The sequence below is a fragment of the Zea mays genome, chromosome 10 (genome assembly GCF_902167145.1).
Source record: "Zea mays cultivar B73 chromosome 10, Zm-B73-REFERENCE-NAM-5.0, whole genome shotgun sequence".
Lineage (NCBI taxonomy): Eukaryota > Viridiplantae > Streptophyta > Magnoliopsida > Poales > Poaceae > Zea > Zea mays.
This window is the reverse complement of record NC_050105.1, coordinates 92,015,529-92,028,116: the sequence shown is the minus strand read 5'-3', so window position 1 is coordinate 92,028,116 and position 12,588 is coordinate 92,015,529. Positions and strand designations below refer to the sequence as shown.

Sequence of the window (12,588 nt, the reverse complement as noted above, 5' to 3'; positions counted from 1 at the left end):
GGTGTACCCTTTTTTTAGGACTATTCGATGTTGTGGAAAGCTATTTCCATTCAATGTATTCAAAAATTCAACAGGATATAAAAGGTCATAAGATTCATGAGTATTGGGAGCTTTGATGACTTTGTCACAGCTTAAATACTCTTTTGTCTCTTCAGGGATAAGAGACACAATGTATTCATTTATGGAATCAACTATATCATTAGTAGGAGTCAATATGGCACGATCTTTCAAATACTCAAGCTGCATATAACTTTTATTTAGATCATCATAAATTTTATAAACTATGCAAGTGATTTTGTCACCTTGTGGCAACAAGAGTAGTTCATGGGGTATTTCTATCCATGTTGGTTCATCCTCGCCTTCTTGTGTTGTAGCATTTATTTTGCCTTCTCCGACATCAAGCATCCATTTACTGAATTGGGATAGTTTTTCTTGTTCTTCATGTGTCAAGGTTGTTCCTGAAAGCCTCATATTCCGAGTAAGATGTAGGATGCGTACATGAGACCAAAGGGGAGAGTTTATTATTGCTGCATTAACGATTTCTGAACGGCTCCCGCCTTCAATTACAGGTAATGTTTGTCTGAGGTCTCCTCCCAGAACAATAACTTTTCCGCCAAAAGGTAATTCTCTTGCTGCTGGTGATGAAGTAGCCAAGATATCACGAAATGATCTGTCTAATGCTTCAAAGGCAAATCTATGTGTCATCAATGCTTCATCCCATATTACTAAAGATGCAGCTTGCACCAATTGGCAGAGCATCGTGCCACATTTAATATCACAAACTGTTGTTTCATCTAGTTCACATGGAATTTTGAAGCGAGAGTGTGCTGTTCGTCCTCCTGGTAGAAGTAATGAAGCCACACCAGAGGAAGCCATAGATAAAACAATTTGTTTGCGACTGCGTAAAAATGTTATGATAGAGTTCCATAAATATGTTTTACCTGTGCCACCGTATCCTGATACGAAAAAAAAACCTGGTTTATTTGATAAAACAGTTTCTGTAATAGCTGTGAAAGCATATAATTGTTCACTGTTTAATCCTGAAACTAAGATTTCAGATTCAGTCTGCATAGTGTCAATGTCATATGATAGTTCATCATCGATAAAACGATTTGAATTCGCCTGATTATATGAATCAGATCTATTTGGTAAATTGAAATCTTGTATACGACTTCCTCTTCGACTGAATAAAGTTGTGAGCTCTTCTATCAATTGATTTTTAAGCGCCTCATCACTCATCTGGTAGGATGGATGGTTAAGCAGTTGTCTTGCGTTATACTGGATATCATCAGCAAGTAATTTCCAGACTTTTTCAAAGAACGAGAATTCATCGCCTACTTCACAGAAAAGGAGCATTGTGACAAAAAGATGGCGAAGCTGACTGGATGTTGCCCAGGATGCGGCCTCATCAAAGGCATTGTACCACTCCTGATCATCCTCAAGTAGTCCATGAGTTTTACATGCCTCTTTGAAAGTCGGGTGTAAAACATTATTGTATGTTCGTAAAGATTCATAGTTTTGAGCTCCTTTGACAACCATTAGAAGCATTCTAAGATAATATCTTTCACCCGCCGATGGATGTACAAAATGAATGCGGCCTATGCTACCGTGTCTATGTCTTTGTTCCCATGATCTCTTTTTTTCGTCCCATCTCCATTCAGACGGAAAATCAGTGTAAGTTAGGGATCGCGCACTCTCATGTACTTGGTTAGCGACAAACCACTCAGTTAGCATTGTTCGACGTAGGTATTCCTGTGATAAAATATGTGACATGTTGCTGTTGGCATGATATGTGATGTAATTCTCATTAGGCAAATGTACCGGCAGTCTGGTAACAGGAGGGAAGTGTCTATGAATTTCAAAGCCGAAAATCCTCCAACATGAATCATATGGACAAATAAATCTAGCATCTAGATATTCCTTGACCTCATTCCTTGTGTTTGTTTCTTCGTCGACAGGAGTGTCTTGGCCATCTAAAACTCGTTGTAGGTATAATTTGCTGCAATCAGGACCTTTGGTAACATACTTGAAAAGATATTTTATGAATATACTTTTGTTACACCACTCTACATTGATGTGCGCCTGATATTTCTTGAGTAATGTCATGTTGTAAGGAACGATCCACCTGTTGTCTAATTTGGTGTTTGATTTGATGACAAATCTAGCATTGCTTGCTCTTCTATAAACTGCAAATCCATTTGTGTCAACAACAGTTTCAGTTTGAAACAGTTTAGGATAGTGTTTGGAACAGTGGTTTCTTTTCATACAGGGTGAGTTATGATTATAGGATCCACATGGTCCATGAACCATATGCTCAGCAAGCAATGCGTATCCTAATGGATCATTGGCAGGATCTGGTATTTCAGCAGTGATAAAAGAGTTTATAAATTCAGCTGTTGGTTGCGTAGTGTCAGTTGAAACCCAAAAAATAATGTGTGCATGAGGCAATCCACGTTTCTGAAATTCTACCGTGTGCAGAACTGCATGTTTTGACAATAAGGTTATTAAGAAGTGTAGAAATATTTGGTCAAGAAGAATCTAATACTACAAGCAAAATGTATTACAAGGGACTAATTGTTGGATGTATTTTTTCAGCAGTGATGAAAGAGTATATAAATTTAGTCGTTTGTCTTATAGTGTTAGTTGATACCTAGAAGATTACGTGTGCGTAAAGCAAGACATGTTTATGAAAATACACATTGTGCAGAAACACGTGTACTGACAATAAAACTAATAAGAAGAGTAAAAATAAAACTAATAGGAGGAGTAAAACTGTTTGGTAAAGGATAACTAATCACTGTAAATGTGCGTTATGAAGCCATCTGTTTGTTATTATTAAAGATACTATGTATATGGAAACCATGAACGCTTTTTATAGCTTACATGCATGTTTTCTCCTTTTATGGTCTTGTTTTTTTTCTGGACAAATCTAATTTTAAAAGTTAAGTTAGAAGTTTTATGCTTTATTACAAGCTGTTGATTGTAGTATCAAGGAAAAACAAAGTATGAACAATACAGTATCAATAAGCATTTAAACTATTATGGAATTCTCTCTCTCTCTCTCTCTCTCTCTCTCTCTCTTTTAAGAATAAACAATATTTGTTGCAAGGTTATTTTGAAAAGGGATACATAGTTGTAATCAATATTTGTGTTGAACACATTTCCTTACTATTAAAGCAGTAAGGAAAACTGCTCCTACGATTATAGAGTTGCATGTAGCAAACCACCCCACACTAAAAAAATGTCGCAACAACGCAATCAACAGTAAATAAGTTGTTGTGTTTGTGTTTTCATAAACAAAAGTAATGCACATCATTCATAGTTTTGACAAGCAAAAGTAATTTATATTTAATATTATCTAAATTGGTAGCAGAATTTACACGTATGCGCTATTTTTACGTAATACAATAAACATAAAAAAAATATGTGAAGGTATACTACAAATACGGTAGAACCATAAATAAAAACAGATTCCTGTAAATGTAGGTAGGGAAATGGGCAAGAGGGAGAGAAAAAAAAAGGAGAAAGGGAAAAAATCGAACTGGATTAGCAATGATAAATAGTTTCATCATAGAAAACATAGTAAAATGTATTTGCACCTGCTTTGCAAGGGCCAAATATGTTACCACCTTTAATATCCTGTAACAACTCTTCTAATTTCATATGAAATACTCTTACAGGAATATCAGGTGCATCTGAAGATTTTTGGCCAGAGTGTTGAAGACCATCTATAATTTCAGGCCACTTTGCATTGCATGTAAATGTTACAAAAAAGTCGGGTGGACCATGGACTCTGCAGATGGCTATGCTATCATGGTAATTTTGTATCATATATCGTCGTCCACCAATGTGTGATGCCGGAAGTACAATTGTTTTTCCCATTTCGTCACCGTTTATGCAGCCTCTACTAACAGCATCTGATATGCCTTGAAGATTTTCCATTCGTAATTTATCTTGATTGTTTAGAATATACATAAGTCTATTTTCATCAATACAGGCACGAGCATCGACCTTAGCCTGGTTTGATAGTGTACCATAAGATAGAAATGGATTTGGCTGGCCAACCTTGTAATGAAATTGATAGCAATAGTATTCTTGCATGGTTATATGAGCCCTTGAATTTGTTCCTCTAACCCTTGTATCACTATAAGCAACACCAACTTGGAATCCACGCTCTCCATATGGAAACAAAAGTGGATATTGGAGAGCCATATATGCTGGATGCAATGATGAAATACGCCTCAATTCCGAATTTCTTGTCTCTATAATAATGTCTCGTTTGAAGGTATCAAGTGAGAAATCACCAATAACAAGCATGGCTAAATCATCGGTTGTTGGCATATTGTACTGCACAGGATCTCCTTCTCTAGCCCCAATAATTCTGATGATAAATTCTTCATTTGTGTGTTCATTAAGCCTTTCACTGGCAAGCCTAAATTTCTTAGCAAAGGGATTGTGCTCGTCCAACATTTTTAATAATTCTTGTACAATATCTTGTCGTATAGAAGAGGTAGGACCATCAGCAGCGGATAGAGAGTTTATTCGATTGTTGACCTCATGTGCTGTATCATACACATAAAGCTGAAGAAATTTAGGAGGCTGGTCGTTTACTGGCAGTAATGATCCTATTCGATGGTGGACTTGACCGCATATCTTAAAGATTGGAGGACCATGACCATCATTCACTGACCTATCAATATGAGCTCCCATAGATGTGAATGCAAACAAGCAATTATACTGCCTGATATTTTGCATGAAGGATTTAGATATCGAATCGCCATCAAACCGGGCTAGTGATAACAATGGTTCAGGTCTAGGGCTGTAAGGAGGAAGACGGACTTTGCCGCCTTTGCAACAATTATTGTAAACAATTGATCGATTTCCACTTGACGATCCTATTCTTTCATTATACCAGAAAAGAGCAGAACAGTGGGTGCATTGGTAGCATGGCGGTCCATAGTAAGATCGAGCATGGTAAGAAGCTGCATTTCGTTTATACAAAGTAGTATTAGCAAATATTTTTTAAAAAAATTATTTTAAAATATTTTTCCCTTTGTTCCCATCCATCTTTATGTTCAAATTTATAAACTTTTTTAGGTGTAGTTTTCACCATCTTTTTTATTAAAATCCGTAAATTTTGTTTAGGTGTAGCTAGTAAGTACAGTTTGTCTAAAAAATGGGTTACATCCAGAATTGGACATACCTTTGAGTGCTTCAACAAATTTCGGGTCGAAGTGACCGCATTGTAATGTTGAGGCTTGCTGAGAGGATGCGAATGCACCTAAAATAGTATATCTATATTTTTAGAACTAGGTACCTATATGGTCTCCCTTTTTAAAAAATTAAAAATAAAAGGGTAGATGGTCACGCTACCTGAGGATATTAACCTTCTCTCATTCAACAATTGTCTACGTATGCGACGAGCTTCCACAGGAGGTACAGACGATGGGGCACAACATGTACTGATTTGTTCTGGCATGGTAAATTGTTGTGTGAGCATAACAATCCATGGATGATACCTTTTTCCGTTTAGATTTGGGTGATGTATGTAGACAGGGTATGAAGGCGCTTACTCCTCTTCCTTGTGATGTTTGAAACAGCATGTTCCATTTTGGATCAGCGATATTAATTTTCACACATTAATAATGTAGCAAATTGGAACGTTTCACGTTTTAAACCTACGTTTTTTTATTAATATGTAAGTATATATACGTAGATCAAGTATATAGTGATCTTTCGGTATATAAATATATATATACTGCTGTACCAGCAAAACAAGGAATACATGCAGTGTTTAATAATTCTAACGAAAAAAATAGAATCACAATTGTATAGGAACACATGCAATGTTTCATAATTTAAACGAAAAAATGGAGTTGCAATTGTACATATGTGCATGAACTGGAATATTGGATAATATTGATGGTGAAGTATCAAAGTGTGTACAAAGTACCTGGTTGATGAGTCACTGGACGTGAGATGACCTGATAAGATTAGTGAGACTGAACTTGTTGACACGGGCTATGTTTTCGAACTCCAGTTTATCCTGGTCTGTTATATATATATATATATATAAACAAATTAGTAGATACCGCAGTTAAGGTATATACGTATATTATATAGCGAAATTAGAATGTTATATGAATATATACTGTTGTACCAGTAAAATAAGGAATACATGCAGTGTTTAATAATTCTAACCAAAAAAAAATAGAATCACAATTGTATAGGAACACATGCAATGTTTCATAATTTAAACGAAAAATGGAGTTGCAATTGTACATATGTGCATGAACTGGAATATTGGATAATATTGATGGTGAAGTATCAAAGTGTGTATAAAGTACCTGGTTGATGAGTCACTGGACTTGAGATGACCTGATAAGATTAGTGAGACTGAACTTGATTTCGAACTCCAGTTTATCCTGGTCTGCTATGAAGAAAAAAAAATCAGTAGATGCCGCAGTTAAGTTATATACATATATTATATAGCGAAATTAGAATGTTATACGCAGGAGCAGTAAGCCAACAAATGGCACCCCCTTTTTTTCGATGTATATGTCATCTGGAAAGTAAAAGTGATAATGAAGCAGGGGAGAGATGGAAGATTTAGAGGATGATAAGGCGACTTGAGAAGCAACAACGTTCAAATGGTGAAGATTTTGAATATGTTAGAGTAAGCTTCCTACATTACTGCCCTGCCCATGATGATATGACATATAAGTATGATCACAACTTTGTTTTCTGTGATGTATCATTCTCTTTGCATTATATTGGAGGTTCTAATGGACCATTTTTTATCTGTACCTGCTTGAATCCTGAGCTAAAGCTTCTATATCTCAACTCATTTGTAGTTCTTTCCTAAGAACGAGAAATATGTCTCGCTGTTCACTGGAGGGAATGTTCAAGATATTGTTCAGGAAAGGAATAAATGGCGCAAACAGATCAAGGAGAATATCATGGCTGATGCAGCAAACGGAAAAGATAATATCGTCGGGATACATGTATCTCTCAATCTTCTATTGGTATTCTCTTAAATTTCTTATTTCTTATATTTCGGTTGATGTTTTTCTCCAGCAACCAGATTACAACATCTGGATTGTATATGGATGGATCGGAGCCCGAGTTTGGTTCTGCTTCTGCATGAGCAATAATAAGTTCTGAACTATTTAGGGTTCCCTTTTTGTTCAAAGAACAATTCTATCTTGTCAAATGTTAGTTCACTCGTAGGCTACCTAATGATCGGACTTTATCCTATCCCACATTATTTGATGAACGTTCATGTTGTTTGAGTGTTTTAAGTTGTCACTACCAAATAGATAGTTACCAGAGGGTGGTCCTGCTGATTGCAGGTCTGTAGGTGGGATATTTGCATGGGCACAGAAGGAACCAGATATATTCATACCTACAACGAACTTTAACTCTCATTGTGTTTGTTCAGTGGTTCTACATTGAAGTAGATAAACTTATCCAATTTACAAAATGCTAGTATATGAACCATGATGAAAATCTGGATACTTCTATTTTAATCTGCACTTCTGCAGTGGTAGAAGGCACTGGATATGTTTGGGACGTAGGAGATTCAAGCTGATATGGGTAGAACTACAACTTTGATTTAATCGAACTTGTTTCTGCTTTATCATGCTATATGCATTAACTGAAGCTTTAATTCTTGTGCTGCTGTAATTTCTGTGTTCTGCAGATCATTTAACTCAAGTAATTGGTAGTCCAACAGTCATGATACTTGTTTTGCTTTGGGATTAGCTTTATCTACATTTTTGTGCTCGCTTTTACATGTGTTTGCATTGTAAGTTTGGCAATTGGAAATCACTGTAGTGAAGAACTGATATTTAAAACTGGGGGCAGGTCAGAAATCATTCCGGTTGTGTTGGTTCCATCAGTTGTTTTCAGTGATTTCAGATCTGAATGAGTGGGCATTGAGATGTGTAGTAGCTAAGACCTGTGCGGCGAAAGGCTGCACCTTGGGATTAGCTTTATCTACATTTTTGTGCTCGCTTTTACATGAGTTTGCATTGTAAGTTTGGCAATTGGAAATCACTGTAGTGAAGAACTGATATTTAAAACTGGGGGCAGGTCAGAAATCATTCCGGTTGTGTTGGTTGAGTGGGCATTGAGATGTGTAGTAGCTAAGACCTGTGCGACGAAAGGCTGCACTGTGCGTCGCTGTTTGCTTGGTCGTCGATGTGGAGGGTTACTGGCCGGAACGACGCAACCAATTCGGGGGCGAGATTACCATCAGCACAGCAAAGCTTAAGTTTGGGGGAAAAATGGGAAGCCTAGCAATGGGAATCGGATTATGGTGTCTTGTGAAGCATACGAATCGAACGACGTGGTGCCGCTGCCGCTGCTGCTTGAGAAATCGCAGCCCCATCGGATTTCTCAACCGCTTTCAGACTTCCTGTGCGATGGCTAATCGGATTATTTAGGAATCGAACGAACCCTAAACCCTAAATAAATCGCAGCTTGAGAAATCCGATGGGGGGAGGGGGGAAGAGCCGCTGCCACTGCCGTGGTGCCGTGGCGTCTCCCAACACGACGAACCCTAGCAATGGGAATCGGATTATGGTGGAGGGGGTGGGGTGGACGGAGGGGGCCGGGGAGGAAGCGTGGTTACCTTTGGAGCGCCGGTGGAGGGAAACCGAAGTCTGAAAGCGGTTGTTGCCGGAGCACGCAGGTGAGCGGGGGCGAGCAGGGGAAGTTCGCCGGAGCACGCAGGTGAGCGGGGGCGAGCAGGGGAAGCTGGAGTCCTGGGGGAGGAGGAGACAGCGCGAGAGCGAGATGCTGTGAAGGAAAATAAAACACAGAGAGGATGATAGAAGAATCTACACACACGTCGCACAGGGAGTGAATCCAACGGCCAAAATAATTTGGGTGACGTGGACGTTCCTGGGAGCAGTTTTCCCTGCTGCTTTCATAATAAGGAAATATGGAGAAATTCGAGAGACTGAACGATGGTGATGTTTATTTGAGGACTATGTAGTATAAAGTGTAAAATAGTATTTTATCAAGTTTATATTCACGTTTTTGCTGAAGATAGTATAATAGTGGAGTTGTTTTTGGCGGCTACATAATCTTAGGCTATCTTCTCGGTCGCTCTCATATCATATCTACTATCACATTCTCTATTTTAAATTTCACTTTGTGTAATCTACACTATAAAATAGTGTTTTACACGGTATGTTGTACACAGCCTTATCGTGGCGCGAGCGAGTTGGATAGAGATGGTGAACAGCTGGATAGATATGATTTATAGGCGACTGGGTAGATGTGATTTGATAGGTGGTTATGTACGAGCGATTTAGTGAGACATTGAAAATAATTAGGTTGATGTGATCCGAGGATGGCTAGGTAGATATGATTTTAATGGATGGTTTGGTGGACTAAGTTATGTGGACATTATAATATGTTTTAAATTTCTAAGAAATTGTTTGTGTTAAATTGTATCCCACATAGATTATTTAGCCATCTCAAAGAGAGGTTTGGGTTGTTTACACAAATAAAATATTCGTTTGCTTCTACAATTTATATGTTTTTTATTTACATGAAAACTATATTTTTTATTCATCTACTCACCCAGCACAGAAATTCTGGTTGAGTAGATGAAAAAAAACTACAACAAACCCTTCCTGAAAGTGTCGGTGTGAAGCCGAGAAATCCTTTTCATTTCGGTGACGGAGCCCCTTGCTGGCTGCTGCTCAGTGCACTCCGTTCGCCTGCCTGCCACTACAAGCGACGGCCGACGACTCGCAAGTATTGGTAGGCATTTTAAAACTGAAAACCAAATCTAAACCCGAATAGACCAAATTGTTGGTTTATTCGGGTTTTTGGGTTCGGATTCGGTTTCTAAATATGCTATATTTTAGGGTATAGGTTCGGGTTCAGTTTCTAACCTTTAAAACCTGAATAGACGAATAACCCGAAATATAAAAAATCTCTTAATATGTGATGATATTATTATATGATTTATGAACTTATTAACCGAAAATAATGATACCATCCTAACGATAGTATATATATCTATGTATGCTATTTTTATAGTCACTTGTTGTAATAATAGTACTTCCAATTAATTAATCAGTGTATATATTTTAACAAAAGATAATAGCCTCTCTACTATTTGAGTATATTCGGTGCACCGAATAGACCGAACCGAAATTGTAAGTCTATTCAGGTTCGGTTCCTAAAATTATTTTAAAAATTTTGGTTCTCATATTTCAGAATCCGAAATTTCATAAATCCGAATAGACCGAACCAAATTACCCTAATAGACCGAATAACTAGCCCTACTCGCAAGTCGCACCCCACTAGCCTGCTGCGTGCGTAAGCGACGACGTCACGCGTTCTCCCTCCCGTCGACCAAATACACTTGGTCTTCTAGCACCTTCTTCCTCTCCAAGACTCCAATCCCCCAACCACCAGAACCAGCGCCAGCTCTAACGTCACCTCTGATTTCTCTCTCCTCTCTATTGCTAGCTGCTTTATTATAAGTAGCAGCTGCAGCAGGCAGGAGCTGCACACACCCATCCAATTCCAGCTGCTGATCTTGATCCTGCACCCCGAGCCGTACACAAGAGCTAGTCGGTAGAACTTGCAGGAGCGGAGCAGAACTAAGTGCAGAGAACAGGACATATGGCTACGCCGGCGGTGAAGGTTTACGGGTGGGCTATCTCGCCGTTCGTATCGCGGGCTCTGCTGGCCCTGGAGGAGGCCGGCGTCGACTACGAGCTCGTCCCCATGAGCCGCCAGGACGGCGACCACCGCCGCCCGGAGCACCTCGCCAGGAACGTGCGTACCTCGCTCGCTCGATAGATCCACCGTGAATTCATTTTGGTGGTTCTCTCTCTCGCTTCCGCCCGACTGATCTGCTGTTGCTTTGCTGCAGCCTTTCGGGAAGGTGCCGGTGCTCGAGGATGGCGACCTCACGCTCTTCGGTAAGTTGAGTTCATCATCATCCATCGTCGGCCCGTGCCCGTCTATTATAATTCGGTTTTTGTTTTACAAATTATATATATTCTCTCGATTTTAAAATTTTCCCTTTTGATTCTACGGGTTCTTCATCTTCTAAGCGCGTGATATGTAATGTAACATTTTCCTAGAATCACGTGCGATCGCGAGGCATGTTCTCCGGAAGCACAAGCCGGAGCTGCTGGGCGGCGGCAGGCTGGAGCAGACGGCGATGGTGGACGTGTGGCTGGAGGTGGAGGCCCACCAGCTGAGCCCGCCGGCGATCGCCATCGTGGTGGAGTGCGTGTTCGCGCCGTTCCTGGGCCGCGAGCGCAACCAGGCGGTGGTGGACGAGAACGTGGAGAAGCTCAAGAAGGTGCTGGAGGTGTACGAGGCGCGGCTGGCCACGTGCACGTACCTCGCCGGCGACTTCCTCAGCCTCGCCGACCTCAGCCCCTTCACCATCATGCACTGCCTCATGGCCACCGAGTACGCCGCTCTCGTCCATGCGCTCCCGCACGTCAGCGCCTGGTGGCAGGGCCTCGCCGCGCGCCCGGCGGCCAACAAGGTGGCGCAGTTCATGCCGGTCGGCGCCGGAGCGCCCAAGGAACAGGAGTGACGATGAAGCGATCGAAGCGACTTGTGTTGTTGTGCTTGATTAGTTAATTGGAAACCTTCTCACTCATCTAGTCCATCATGGTGCCTGCTTTTCTTTATACTATTTGTCTTAATTTTGCTGCTTTCTCCACGGAATAATAGTAGAGATTTGGAAATGTAATGTATTTTATCAAAATATATTGGATTTTCAAGCAATATAGTATGGTTTTCGCTGCAACCTATAACCTACCTTTATTTATCTAGAAATTAGTTACTCGTTCTCGTTCATGAAAGCCAACATAAAGAGAAGGGTTTTTTACATCTGTATCCTTAGTTTTGGCATAGACCTCGTTGCTATCCTTAGTTTTCGAATGACCTCAATCATACCTATGTCGCTCTCCTTTTCTCATCCATGCCCTCCCACGCCGTTTCTATGAGTGTTGCCATCGACTGACGTGTAGGTCCCACTAGAATCCTTAAACGTGGGCCCGAATTTCTCCATCTCCAATTCCCAATTCCTCTCCAGGACCGAGCCCGACTGCCGAGGCCCCGAGAGAGGAGCGCTGCAACAGCATCCCATTCTCCTCCCTCCCCGAATCCCAGGACCGCGGCTCCCCGTCGACTGCGTCGCTGCTCCGGCTCCCAGGAGCGACCCGAGAGAGAAGCGTCGCCGGCATTGCATCTCACCTGCCTCCTTCCCAACGATAGCGCCGCTCCTTCGGTTCCCCGTCGAGGCTCCGGGATTTGTCGGCCCCGTTGCTCCGCGGCCTTCTCTCTAGCACCGGCCGGTGGATCTAGCCTCGGGAGGCTGGCAGGAGCTAGCGGCCACGACGCGTCGTGGCCCCGTGCTCTCCCAACGACGGCGCCGCTGCTCCAGCTCCCCATCGACGCTTCGGGATTTGTCCGCCCTGCTGTTCCGCGGCCTTCGGCGCACCCCTGCTACCCCGATTGTCCCTGCCCTGTTCTCGCTCTCTATGGCGTGAGCATCGGCCGACAGATCTAGCCTCGGGAGGCCTCGCAAGACCT

At 41.1% G+C, this 12,588-nt stretch overlaps 1 protein-coding gene across 1 annotated transcript; it reads left to right on the top strand.

The window, feature by feature from the left end:
* Window positions 1–10,552: 10,552 nt before the first annotated feature.
* Window positions 10,553–11,798, top strand: LOC542311 (glutathione S-transferase 2). The gene is given in 3 exon segments (NM_001111896.2): window positions 10,553–10,806; window positions 10,904–10,952; window positions 11,118–11,798. Coding segments are annotated over 3 exon segments (672 nt in total). The 5' UTR covers window positions 10,553–10,650; the 3' UTR covers window positions 11,585–11,798.
* The last annotated feature ends 790 nt before the right edge of the window (window positions 11,799–12,588 follow it).